We start from the raw sequence: 14541 nt of genomic DNA, 5'->3' as shown, positions 1-14541 counted from the left end.
AAAGGTTCAAGTCTTAGCTGTGTGTGTGAACGAGAGAGACAGTTTACTGTAACTCCCTTTTATTTTCCAGGAGCTAAGTACATGTACACACACACTTCTTATCTTGAACTCCTGGAAAATAATAACAAGTTAGATAAATATGGCTTAAATATTAGATAAAGACAAGCCTTTGAAAAACCATAGTTTTCAGATGAAGCTGCCTAGAAAATGTTGAACAAATGTTGCCCATTGTTTTGCTCTCTACTTAGGCTCATCTCTTAGGTTTCTGGTTTTACTTGAGGTGAAGCAACTCATATGGCAATGGGTACTACCAATCTAGTATAGTGAAGTATCCATTTTCACTTCAGCAGGGCTTTCAAGATCAATCCTGGCAGAAGGAAGGGTGAAAAGTCTTGAAAGGTGCCAAGGGGAAAGACATCAACTGAAAGAACTGCTTCTGTCTAAAGAATTGAGAGATGAGGATCTCACATCTTCCATTCACCCAAAACACCAGCTCTAGAGGTCAGGGAAACATTACAAATAGTTTCCAAGACACCCAAGGGCTTCATGGTGGCAACACTACATCACACTGATGTTGAAGTACCAATGTCACACTGGATTTAGGCTAAGAATACTTTTGTCAGTAGCATAAGCAAACTATATATGAATTTATGTTTCCAGTTTCCAAAGTCTGCTTTCTGAAATCAGCCCCCAAACCAAACTACTGGATTTGTTTTCAAAGAATCATGGAGTTGGAAAAAGTTGAGGAAATCCAACCCTCTACCATTAAGATAACATATTAAGCCAGGGGTTTCCAACCTGGGATAGCTGTGCTCTGAGGTGGTGCCAGATAGAATTTAAAGGTGTGAGACAAATTCATGTCTCATTATATAGCCAGCTGCCAATGTGCCTTGAGAAGTGGTAGTAGTTGGTTGTGTTGTGTAGACAGTAGTCTCATTGTTTATTCAATCAAAAGGAGAAAATAATAGATAAGTAAAATGATTGTCAGAGTAGAGGTTTTAAAATCATTATAATGCAACATCTGGCATAATCATTGTAGATTGTTTCATAAGTTCATGACTGTGACAGTTTGTCAACTATATCAACTCATAGGGCCTCTAAGTTTTCTCATCGCTTCTGCTCATATGCAGAGTTCCTTCCTTTGTTACTTGAATTCATTTGGAAATTAGATGTTTTTGTACGGGGTGTGAACATTAATTACATTTCCTTGGGGCGTGGAACATAGAAAAGGTTGGGAATCATGGTGTTATTCAGTAATGACTGGAGCCTGGTGTAATGGTTTGAATATTGGACTATGACTCTGGAGACCAAAGTTTTAATTCACATCCATGGAAACCCACTGAATGATCTTAGACACATCACACACACTCAACCTCAAGAGGCAAAGGCAAATGCCTTCTGAACAAATCTTACCAAGTAAACCATGTGATAAGATCACCATAAGTCTGAAGCAACTTGAAGGCAAAGAAGTATTGAACACATGATATCCTGTGCACTGAGCCAGACTCTTGTCTCACCAAGCGTGTTATGCTCTAATCTGACCTTTCAACCTTTAATTTCCCGACTTTAGTGTCTATAGCCCTACCTACCAATCATGTTTGCCTGAAATTTATTTAACCTGAATTCTGGATAATACTCCCATGTATCTGATGAAATTTGTTTTAGTCCACAGAAAGCTCAGGTTGTAATAAATGTGTTTTTAAGTCTTTAAAGTGCCATGGAATTCTTTGTTGTTTTAGAATCAGTTGTATTTTCAACCCATCAATTTGTAGCAAGTAGCAGAGTTAAACTACACAACATTTTTACACAAAAATTCATTCATAGTTATCCCAAGCTTGCTTTGTATGTCCGCTTTGTTGTTAGTAAATGCTTGGGAGACATAGATCATTGCTGTTCTTGTGCAGATTAGCCAGAGATCCACCAGCAGATTAAGATTTACCTTTTGCTGACCTCTTGTCTAATCTGACCTGTGAGGCTTTCCAAGGTGTGGGACAAACAACTCTTTTGCAGTATATATTGTGTGAGATAATTTCCCCTGCGGATGCCAAGGAAATGAATTCAACTTCTTTACCTTCAAAACATGCGTGATAGCAATGGGACTGGCCTCAATACTTAAATCTGATAAGGAAACATTAGCAAGTGGCACACATAGTATCCCAGAGTGTCTTATGCATATATATTCAAGTTTGTTAATTCCATAGGATTTGTAAGGCAAGGAATACTCAAGAGGTAATCTGTCTGTGGCTTCTTCTGAAATGTAGCCTATGGCACCTGCTATTCCTTGACAGTCTCTCATCCAAGTACTAGTCATGCCTGATTCTGGCTAGCATCCAGGATCAGATAGGATTTGGTACCTTCAGGTTTATGTGAGATAAGTAGAAAAGACAGTTCATTCCTCTGGGCATATATTCTTACAGAATGAAAGGCATGAGAAGGGAAGACAAACACACAAACCAGTTACACAGATATACTTATAATGGCCAGCTAGAATGTAAATAGTTTAGGCATGGGAGAAACTAAGTGGAGATGATGGACTGGGCCCAGCTTCCTACCTATTCCTCTGCTTCATTCAGGAGAGCATCCTGTTAGATGATAGTTCAGGGTGGAAGGGATGCTTTCTTTAGGTACCATTTTTTAAAATCTAAGAATATCAAGTACACTTGTCCCTCCTTATTCACAAGGGTTAGGGGCACAAGACCTCCATGAATATGGAAAAACAAAAGACACTTCTCTAGGAACCTCTAGGTCCTCCAGTGCAACTCTGAGGTCAATGTCCGACAGACACTGATCATAGAACTGCACTGGAGGAGCTACAAATGCCTATTGGAGTATTCTCTCTAGGAATCTCTAGGTCTTTCAGTGCAACCTTTAGTTAAAGTTGACCATAGAGTTCCACTGGAGGACCTAGATATTCCTAGAGAGAACATATTAATCAAATCCATGAATAATCAAATCCACAAATGTAGAAAGATGAGTGTATATACATTTGACCCTTTAGTGTGTAGTAGCTCCTCCGCATTTTCTGGTGTTAAGAATGCAGGACCCCCGTGAAAGTGGAAAAACTGCAAATAAAAAACACTTTTTCAAAAACTTGAGAATAGATATTATTTGTGGATTTGAGTAATATATTATCTCTAGTAATTTCTAGGTTCTCCAGTGCAACATCTGGCAAACATTAGCTATAGAGTCGTGCTGGATGACCTAGAGTTTCTTTGAGAGCACATATTAATCAAATGCGCAAAAGTCAAAGCTGTAAACACGGAGGGCCATTGTAGTTAGTTGGAAGGCATTTAAAAAAAATCACTGGACTGTGAAGCTGCAGACACCACCTCATCATTTTTATATGAGATCTTCTATATCCAACCCCCATTTTGCATACAGATAATACATGTATTTATTTAATAACTTTCAATTGCTGTTCTATGAGGCAGTATGATGCAAGTCTTAAATGCCAAATGAGTGACCTAGAATTAAAGCCCAAAACACGCTGCAGAAATAATCCAGTTTGGGACTGCTTTGACTGCCCAGGCTCAATGTTAGGGGATTCTGGGAACTGTAGTTTAGTGAGACATTTAGCCTTCTCTGTCAGAGAGCTCTTGTGCCACAATAAACTACAATTCCCAGAATTCCCTAGCATTGAGCCAGGGCAGTTAAAGCGGTCTCAAACTGGATTATTTCTGCATTGTGTTTTGGACCCTAGTTCCCATTCAGCCATGAAATTCACTGGCTGGCATTGACCAGTTTCTGTCTCTCAAACATAATCTGGAAAAATAATGTTAACAACTAATAAAAGTGATGGCATGAAAGGTAGCATACAAACTTGAAAGAAAAACAAATCTACTTAATTAGAAGAGAGAGGTTTAGAATTGAGTTAGAACAAGATGCATTTAGGATTAGGTTATTAAATTCTGGTCTGATTGATGACCATAGTTCTTTCATCCTCTGGGGTAGTTAAGTGGCCCAAAGTGGGGAGAATTACACTGAAGCTGCTTTCCCTAGAAGGAGTAGCCAGTTAAATTTAAATCAGGCCTTTAATCACTAGGGATGAGGGAGATTAAATCAGTGTTTGTTTTAAAATGCACATATTCCTTGAGCAAGCATACTGACTTGTTTAAAGCAAAACTGAAGAGAAGATTTGTAAGAACTTGAAGTATGGTCCAAGATCTTTTGGCCTTCTTTGCTGTGGCTTTTTGGATGTTGTTGAACTACAGGTGCAAGCAGCCACTCCTGGCATTGTCAGTAATGAACAATGGAAGGAAATGTAGTCCAACATCATCTGGAGGGTCATATGTTTCCCACCCATTTTCATAAAGGTGCAGATGCCCTTTGTGCTGCAAAATTGTGTACGGTAACAGACTTTGGCTCTCTTTGTATACAAGTTAACCAAATAATGGCTAACTGACCTTGATGCACCCATATTTGCAGGTACAATCCTTTGAACAAAATGGGACCTTCAAGTACACATCATATGATTTGGCTATAGTGAGTCTCCAGATGTACTTTGCTGTTTGTTTGGGTACTTGAATTATGTAAAACAGAAGTAAAAAAATTGCCCATATGGTTCAGTGATTATTTCTAGTAAAATACACAATACCATCCAAGTATCTTTGATTACTTGCCTTGGTTCATAGGAATCCCACAATAATAAATACTGATATTCACAAAAAGAATACAGTGTATACTGATATCATTAATGCTTTCCATGTTTCTGATGGCAGGAAAGAATTATACAGTACATTTAAGATATTTCAGTTGTTTTTTTGAACTGAAAACTAAAGACATCAATGAAACTCCACAAGTGCTTAAATAATGGAGAACAGCTCCCAGGTGGTTGCTCCCTTTGTGTTTGAATCAAGGCACACACGTCTAAATAATGCAATCCCTCGGAGATGTTCCAGTCCCATTTCTGCTATAGTATCGGCAAAACTGCAGTTAAGAGAAGTGGAGCCTAGCTGAGAAATTATGTGTCCCATCTCTCTTTTCATGTTGAAGTCTTCAGTAGTGACATGTAGAAATGAGGGCTTGTAAAATTTTCATGTGCCTTTAACTATCCTTTTGTCAGTGAAGGATGGTGTTCCTTGACTGCTGAAAAAATAAATTGAAAACTTTTGAGTCTCAGGACATACATTAGAAGAGAAATGGGCAATTTTGGATTCTCCAGTTCAGTCACTGCTGGACTGCAATTCTCACCAGTCTCAGTCAAAGCTAGTAGTGAGAAATGATGGGAGTTGTAATCCAACAACATCTAAAGAGCCACAAGCTGTTTATCCATGCATTTAATGGTGAACATCCATGGCACTTGGTTCCCACTTACCCTGTGTTTTTCCCTGGATCCTTTCAGTGGCAAAGAAGTGCCAATTCTCTGTTCTTAGGTCCTGTGGCATTTTAGGGGGGTGTATGTGTGTGGAAATTAAGCTCTTGGGATATGCAGTATATTCACCTCTGACACTAACCTTTGCAAGGTCACATGGGAAATGCATAGCTTCCTTTAACTTGTCCTTCCTACCTCTTCCTAATATTGACTTAAACCAAGCAAGCACTTACTTCCTTTATGTTTTACACGTCAGGAAAAATCACAAGAACATCATTAGATATGGAATGCATGCACAAGGACAACTATAAATAAAGGATAATAATAATAATAATAATAATAATAATAATAATAATAAGGAGTTACCCTAGCACTGGTGATAACAAGCAGTGATCATACATGCCACAGCACAGACCATGCAATTGGTTGGATTAATTATAGGCCTTATGTATGTACGGAGAAGAACCGTGGGTACTTTTTCCATGGAAATACCTTTTCCATGGAAGTAAGAATCCTAGTTGACCTGGGATCCATCCTCATTTATGATATTTTATGTAAGTATACAATATACAAAACCAGCATTAGGGTCAATTGTATGTGTAAGTGGAGAGTTACTCCAGTCCTCACTGATTCTCCTTACAACCCATTTCCACATTTACTTGTCTACTTGATACTTGACATATTTACTTGGTATTTGACATAATTATTCTACACACTCCCATGCTCATATGTTTTCTGAAGGTTGGCTTGCTGTGCTCTAGTATGCCAGTTGATCTGAAGAAAAGGTACTACTCTATTGTTCCTTTTGGAACTTGATCCAATGCTGCAAGATGGCATCCTACACTTTCAGTGTTATATGTAATGTTTTTTAAAAAGGTAAAGTAGTCCCTTGACATGAATGTCTAGTAGTAACCAACTGTAGGGGGTGGTGTTCATCTCTGTTTCTAAACCAAAGAGCCAGCATTGTCTGAGGACTGCTCTGGTGGTCATGTAGCCAGCATGACTCCACTGAATGCTGTTACCTTCCCACCGAAGTGGTACCTGTTTATCTACTTGTATTTGCATGCTTTCAAACTGCTAGGTTGGCAGAGGCTGGGACTAGTGACGGGAACTGATCCCATCATGCAACACTCGGGCCTGGAACTGCTAACTGTTTAATGCTTTAAATGATCTTTAAAAACCCAACGTGCTTCTGTGGTCCACTTTTTATTTTGTTGCCTATTCCCACTATGCATTGGAATCTTAGATTTGATATTAGGTTACATTGCCTTAATTAGTTTTGCAAGGAACATGTGTATTGACCTATTTTATTTTCTTGCTGGTTATATGTTTAATCACATGCAAGTAACTCTCTTGCCCACTAGAGGTCATAATACACTAATAGTGAAATTAAATAGACCCCCCCTTTTAATCATTCTTCTTGAAGCCTTTATAGTATCTTAAAGTTATCCATTTGAAAGTAATCAGATGATGTTAATTGAAACCTGCCTATTTACATTTTAAGTATTCCCATCACTTTTATTTTATTTTACTGTGTTTCTTAGGGTTTTGTGATTTGTACACCTGATTTTCTAGTGGTGGTTTTAATGAGCTTTCTTCTTCAATTGTAGCATTGATTTTTTAATTTCTAATGAAAGCCTCTTTATATATTAAATAGATGGCTAGGGTAACTGATAAGGGATTTATGTCTAAAAGATGAAGGAGGAGGCTAAAATGACTTAAAGGAGGCGATGTACTCCTGAATGAGTAGCATTTGTCTTCTCACCTCTCTTGAAATTCTAGTTGGAGTTTGACAGAGACACAAACCAGTGCATGAAACACCAGTTCCATCGGTCACGTTTAGCTCACCAAGACTGCTTGCAAGCTTCGGTCTCCTTTTCTTCTTGCAATAGGGAAAGTTAGCAAAGTAGGGTGCTGAGATATAGGAATAGAGAAACTGTGGCTATCTAGATGTTGCTGGACTGTGACTCCCACCTTCCTCTCATTTAGCTCTACAGCTGATGGGAGTTACAACCTAGCAACTTCTGGAGGGTTGTGGCATAGTCCTGCTGAGATAAGGCTTTTCCAGCTCAAGCATTCAGCTGTAAAACACCCAAATTTTCTTCAGCTGCAGCAAAGAATGAAGAGTGATGGCTTCAACCTGTGTCATTAGTTTGTCAGTTCAGCTGACAAGTCCTAGCTTGGAGGACTTAGTTTAAGAAAATGCTTCATCCTTGGTAAACTGAATCCTACTTTTTGCCCCCAGAACCTTTACTTTCCTTCTTAGTTTTTCCTCTCCTCTTGTGTGTGACTTGTAGAATTTGCAAGTAAACAGGGGCAAGAGAAAGCATATCCTGTAGCTTCCATTCATTTCTCTCAGCTGTGGAAAGGAGAATATCAATAGGGATAGCTATTTTTGTATGGCTTTTAGATTTTGAAAATGTAGGCTTTGAAGCTAATTTTTGTCTGATAAGCAGTTTAGGATGGACTTTACTAGGATGGCCAATGGGGAGGGGGGAAGAAATAGGAAAGAAACACAGGGCTTCTATGCCTCTTATACGAACAGAAGTAACTGTATGCTATTAAAGGGGTAAGAGGCATGTCCTGCTTTTTTCCAGGCCTGCTTGTTTTCCAATGTGTCTCCTTTATTCCTAGAAATTTGACACTTTAAAAACATATATAACTGCCTTCCTTGTATGGGTGGTGGTAGCAGCTTCTATCATTAGGGGGAAAAAAGTTGTATGTTTGTGCAATGTGCAAATGCTCTGTTTAAAACAGATACTGAAGCATTGCTCTGGGTTCCCAATAAGAAGTCTTATTTTATCTACAAAAATTGAGGTGGATTTCAAATTAGTATATAGATTTTCTCTGGGGTGAGTTACTTAAATGAGGGAGTTGTTTAGAGTTTTAAAAACCTCCTCCTCCTCCCTGATCCAGCTTTATCCTGAAACATATTTGAAAGGTAGCCTCTCTCAATTCTGAGATTTTAAATCCAGATGTAAGTCCTCAGTTTTGAATGTTTTGGCTTTAATGCAAGTTCTAGCATCCTACTCGAATGAACCATGTTTTTGAACAAAAGATAAACACATTTGCTATACATAGTGTGGTTTTTGTTTTGTTTTAAAGACATTGATTGATGACTTTTCACTTCATAAACTTTTAACACCTAATTGCCCTTTTCTTTTAGATTACAGATAAAAGAGTCTCGAGGAAGCATGCCATTCTGAAGGTAGATGGCAGTCATCTTAGCATCAAACCGGTAACTGGATGTTTCCTGTTTCTCAGTGCAATGAAATGCTAAAGCGTTTTGATTTTATAGGTTAGGTTCTGAATGTTACATGATTCAGTTTTTATATTTGGGATTCCAAGCAGAAGTGGAAATAAAAGTGGAGGTAAATAGGAGTCTGTTCTGTATTGACATAATCAGGCATGAATTTGATGACAGTCAGTTTTGAATTAAATCTTCCTCAGGGGTAAGGGGTAAAATGTTGTCCTACATTTGTCCCGGTTTATTTATTTATTTAATTTTTTAAAAAATTATTTAATTATTTATTTTTTGGCTTCGGCCCCCCAGTTGTCTGAGGGACAGCAACCCGGCCCCCGGCTCAAAACAGTTGCCTACCCCTGATCTTCCTATTCTCTCTGTGTTACTTACATTATTATTCTGGCAGTACGGAGACCTGCAGGATGAAGAGTCATGTAGGATAAGTCTACCTGGTATGGTGGTCCGTGGACTGGTGTAGGTCCACAAACTGTTAGTCCAAAGCAGGTTTCTAGGAAAGAAACAATTATATCCAATATATGTACAGTATATATTATACAGAAATAAGGTACTGATGGGAAAAATTGCTGGTCGCACACTTTAGAAAGCATAGAGACACCGATATAGACAAAAATAGTGTTGTAATTTACTCATAGACTTAGTTCACACTTAACAACTAAATAATGAGTCGGCTGCCAAGAACAGACTTTGTGGTCATTCCCTCTCCTTGTATGCTGACTCATTTTTTTCATTTTCAAACCATCATTGGTCTGATTTAATATTACAGCAAGTGATAGCTTGCTTAAGCCAGTGCCTCCAAGTTATTGAGTATGACACACAATGGGCTTTCCCTAATTCCATTGCCAAAGTCTCTACATATATGTTCAAAGTTCCCTAGACATGGAGGAGTGATATGGTTTATATAGCTAATGATGTCCTATGAGCCAGCCATCTAGTATTTAGCACAAATCCTGCCTTCCATTTCAGGGGTTTGTAATGCATCTCCCAGTAGATCAGATGTGACTGGACCTCAAGTTCCATCAATTCTTCAACTTTGTGTTATGCTGTCTTTATAGCAATAGCAAGTACATTTCTATACTACTTATCAGTGAATTAACCCTCCCTAAGCAATTTACAACGTGTAAGCCAAATGCCCCCAACAATCTGGGTATTCATTTTACCGTTCTCTGAAAGGATGGTGAGCTGAGTGGACTCTGAAGCCCTGCTTGGGATCAAACTCACAACCTTGTGGCTGTGAGTGGCTGCAGTACTGGCATTTAACCACTGCAGCACCATCTTTAGTAGATGGGAATTGCAATTCAGTAACAGCGGGAGGGTACCACATTCCCCATACCTGTTTTGCCATCATGAGGATGGCCAAGCTTGGAGCAGGTAAGTAAAATAACATCTGAATATTATTTGAAATTTCTGAGATGGCATCCAGAGAATAACAACTTGAGTTCAGTCCAGAAATTTGAAAGCCTGGGGAAAAATAAAAATTGAAAAATAGATTATAGGCAATTTTCTTTTACAATAATGAATAAAACATTTTAATATAAAATTAAACATTACTTCTAAAAATTATGTAGCAAATAGACTTTTTTTATATGACTGTATCTATACTCACGCCATTACAATTCCTTGTCTTGGTTTCCTTTTTTCAGATCTTTTTATGGGAATGAATGCCTTGTGTCTACTAGACATTATATAGGGCTAGAGGAGACAAAATAATTTTATTTTCTTAAAGTTATCTTTTGGGTATATTTGATGTTTCAATCATTTATTGTTCCAATTCATTTCCAGTTGTTTTTGCAGATGTTTATTAGATCTTCCCATTCTTTTTCTTCTTTTTCTGAAGATTTTTTTATTTATTGAATGTGTTAGCTTGTCCATTTCAATCACTCTTATTCATTGACAGGTGCATGTAAACCCTTGCTTTTATCAGCCAACTGAAAATAGTGAACTCTTGCCATTGGACATAGATAAATGGCATCAACTAAGCCCTGGTGACAGCTTTTCCTTGTTGATAGACAAATATGCCTTCAGGGTTCTCTTCACTCCTTTGGATATGGAAGCTCAAAGGTAATGATATCTGATGTGGAAAGCCACCAGTGGTGTTGATTGTTATGTATTACACTATATATAGTCTGGTATACCCACATAGTAATTGAGTCTAATGATTTATCTTACTAATGATCTGCTGTTTCTTCTGATTATGAATGCTAAAAAATTAAGTTAAGGTATTGTAAAATTTGTATGTGTGCAGGATGTAATTTGAAAAGTTACAATTTGGAAAGTTACCATATTGATATACAGTACTCATGTGAGTTGTATCAGCACCATCATTCTCTAAATTCCTCCTATGATCTTAGGCTAATAGAAAAACGAATCTCTTTCTGAGAATGGAAGAATAATCAGAATTGCTAGGCCAGAAATTAAAGTGGAAAAGAGTGAGATAACAGTGTGGTCTGTGAGAGCTGAGGAAATTGCTTTTTTTAAATCAGTGTTTTGATAAATGTATTGCTGGTCCTGTAAAAGTAAGCATGAAGTAAACATTGCTTTCAGTATAAAAACCAATGAAGTGCATTTCATGTAATATAAACTACTCTTCCACTTCCATGAATAGGTTTATATCTCCTGCTAAAATTTTAGTAAAAGAGATGTTGTGATAGTGCAGGTAACATTCAGGTATTAGTTGAGTGGTTGGAAATACATCTCTATATATGATAAATGAGACTATGAACAGATTAGGCTGTGCCGTCATAGAAAGGCTGATGTTAATCTAGTGGCTTGGATAAAGAGCTTGTACATAGAGGAATTTGAAGTTTTACATTATATGTTTGATTCTTTAAAGTTGACATAGGCGGGTTACAAACCACCATAAAATACGTATTGACTACGTATTAGGGTTAGGAAGGGGCGGTGGTTCCGCACCCCCCTAACCCTAGTACGTAGTGAATACGTACAATATGGTGGCGGCCGTTCCACACGGCCGCCGCCATATTGACGTAGCGGACACTGTGCCTCCGAACGTCACGCGGCGCTTATGACATCGCGAGTGCGCCACTGGCGCCTCACAGTGTCATAAGTGTGCCGCAGGAAGAAGCTCCATTTTGGAGCTTCTTTTTTGCTCCGCGAGGGAGTCGTGCGGTTTGGCTGCTGCGGCTCCCTCGCGGAGCAAACAGCAGCGCCGGCAGACTGCCTCAAAGTGGCGGTCTGTAACCGACCATAGATAGGAGTTGCACCTCTAGGTGGTCTGCCCAGTAAATTGGCAAAATTCCCCAGTAAATTTTAAAAGGGAAATATATTTTCCTTATGTTTTTGAATTCTTATGATTCTGTTTCCTGAAAAATACCTGCAAAATATTTTGTCAGTGTTGAACTATATATATGTTGTCAGTGTGCGAGTATGGAAGCACCTTATTATATTGAAATAATGTTCATGTCTGCCTGACCATATTTAAATTTTTATAAAAAAAACATTTGAAAGTAGGACCTGGTGAAGGTCTTCCATGGGGACAAAGTGAGAATATCAAGGCATACATAGAAGCCTACCTCAGCAGTCATAACTATTTTGGTAACTGAATTGTTATGAAAATATAATAAATTCCCCCATTTTCAGTTTTATTTTACATTGACTAACTCTGACTAATACCATAAAAGTACAACTTTACACTGTATTACTGTGCTGTAGAAAAAACTGTCACCTTCATGTAGAAGACAGACTAAATCAAGCTTCTTCAGTGCTTCAGCCAACCAGGATGCCTCACAGCCAGCCTACAGTGCAGCAAGCAGCCTCTTCCAAGAGGAGCCAGCTTCTGGACACACACACACTACAAGAGAAAGCAGCTGAAATTCCAAAGGAGGTAATTTGCAAGTATTGAGCTTCACAGAACTCAATAAGTTGAGTTTTTGATGGTGAACAAGTTGGTGGAATTTTATGGCAAGGCTACAGTGGGCATACTTCACAAGTAACTTATATCATTGTTTATCATTTGAACTATGGCCATTTCAGAAGAGTTTTTTTTACCTAAGTCTAATTGTGCTTCTGTTATTTCAAGATGAGCAAGCCAGGCTTGTTTTAAAAACTTTTCTTAATTTCTTGAGAAAGAGTGAAGCCTGCAGTGCCTTTCAGCAAAGAGGAGTTAGAAAGCAATCCTATAGAATTCTATTCAGACCGACTGAATTTAAAGAGGCTTATTCCTAGCTAAGCAATTATGGGATTACAGTCTAAGACCAGGACTGCGTTGTTAATATTGAACCCAGTCATCCTGATACTGTATTAGTTGGGACTGAAAGCAGGTTTCAACATATAGCCAGAACACATTTATTTTATTTTGCCCTTCCACCAAACCATCATTATCCATGTTTTTTCTCTTTTGTTTATTACTTTAGATATTATGCACCTTTCAACTGTCCAAAGCAAATGACTATGTTTGCTGAGCCACCAATTTACATTTTAACAGGATTAGTCCATTTGTTGTTTGACCTCTTGTCCAAATGTTTACACAGTGTAGATATGGCAGAATTCAAACACCATGGAATAGTTCCTCCCAGCTTTGTGATAATATGGATGCTATTCTGTTGCTCCCTTCTCTTCCTTCTATCATAGACAGAGATAATGAAGGGAAAATGAACACCTACATTACTACAGTAAGAAGGAAGAAACTCACTCATCTATATTAGTCTTGAATGTATACCTAACTAGCTTTGTGCATTCATTTACGGAAACAAAGAACATTTTCGAGATCACAGGACAAGGATATTTAGTGAAAACCCTGGCTATTATTTTGTATACGTTTTGTCACCTAACAGGAAAATACATAAAGTGTCTCTTCTCAGTCTTTTGCTAGCATTCCTGAAATTAAAGAATCACAGCCTGCTGAAAGGAAAAGAGTACTTCCAGCATGGATGCTGCAAGAGGATCTTATGGTTCAAAGTCAATCAGCCTCAATCTCTGGAAGAGGTAGAAATCTGATACATTTATTATGGACCTCTTAGTAGTTGTCTTCTATCTTTTTAAAGTCCATACAGTACAGTAGTATGAATTCTGAACATATTTTAAGTTTAATATTAATGTAGCATACCTGCATAATAGTGTTTTATCAGGCCAGATTCACAATGCCCAGTCAGTTTAATACATTATGAGGTTCTAGGACAGAGCCTTAGCATATTTGTATTTTTAATGTAACTTGTGGATATGGAAGATGCAGCAGATTCCTATGTACATATGTGTAATAATGCTCTATTCTTATACTTCAGCAGTGTAAGGGGTATGTTTTTGTGTATCATGTAGATATAGCATCAAACATTTGTAGGTATGCCTAGTCATGAACCTGCCCCCTTGGCTGCTTATCAGGTTTATTCCTTTGCAAATGTGTGCTTCCTATTGTTTTTCTCTTCCATTATGCAGTCCCCAATGGTTTGAAACAAAGTTTACGCTTGTTACCAAGGTACCCTACAAATCCACAGTTACTTTTAACACAGATGGTCCATCTGTTCTCTCAAGTCGTCTTGCTCGTTGTTGTTGTTGTTGTTGTATGCCTTCAAGTCATTTCCAACTTATGGCAATCTTATTGCAGGGTTTTCTTGGTAAGATTTGTTCAGAAGGGGTTTGCCTTTGCCTTCCTCTCAGGCTGAGACAGTGTGACTCACCCAAAGTCACCAAGTGGATTTCCATGGTTGAGCAGGGATTCAAACGCTGGTCTCCAGAGTTGTAGTCCGACACTCAAGCCACTACACCACACTCAAGTCATTTTTGCTTAATATTTTTATCTTAATGGTGGGGGGTTGGTCTGGATGGTCCTTGTGGTCTCTTCTAACAAAAACATATTCAGTAGTTTGGGTTGTGGGTTGATTTCAGAAAGTAAACTTTGGAAACTGGAAACATAAATTCATATATAGTTTGCTTATGCTACTGATAAAGTATTCTTAGCCTAAATTCAGTGTGACACTGGTACTTCAACATCAGTGTGATGTAGTGTTTTTGC

At 38.1% G+C, this 14541-nt stretch overlaps 2 protein-coding genes across 2 annotated transcripts in view; both read left to right on the top strand.

Moving 5' to 3' along the window:
• LOC121925674 (aprataxin and PNK-like factor) overlaps positions 1-8591 on the top strand; it is a 27596-nt gene extending 19005 nt beyond the window's left edge. The window contains exon 6 of the mRNA XM_042458119.1: positions 8478-8591. Within this exon, the coding sequence (XP_042314053.1) occupies positions 8478-8591 (114 nt within the window). The remainder of the gene's footprint in view (positions 1-8477) is intronic.
• Positions 8563-13552, top strand: LOC121925669 (aprataxin and PNK-like factor). Its single transcript, XM_042458105.1, has 4 exons — positions 8563-8682; positions 10471-10634; positions 12246-12417; positions 13394-13552. Exons 1-4 carry the CDS (start codon positions 8629-8631, stop codon positions 13550-13552), a joined length of 549 nt encoding a protein of 182 aa, XP_042314039.1. The 5' UTR covers positions 8563-8628.
• The last annotated feature ends 989 nt before the right edge of the window (positions 13553-14541 follow it).

This window comes from Sceloporus undulatus, chromosome 1 (assembly GCF_019175285.1).
Source record: "Sceloporus undulatus isolate JIND9_A2432 ecotype Alabama chromosome 1, SceUnd_v1.1, whole genome shotgun sequence".
NCBI lineage: Eukaryota > Metazoa > Chordata > Lepidosauria > Squamata > Phrynosomatidae > Sceloporus > Sceloporus undulatus.
This window is presented reverse-complemented; position numbering and strand designations above follow the sequence as displayed.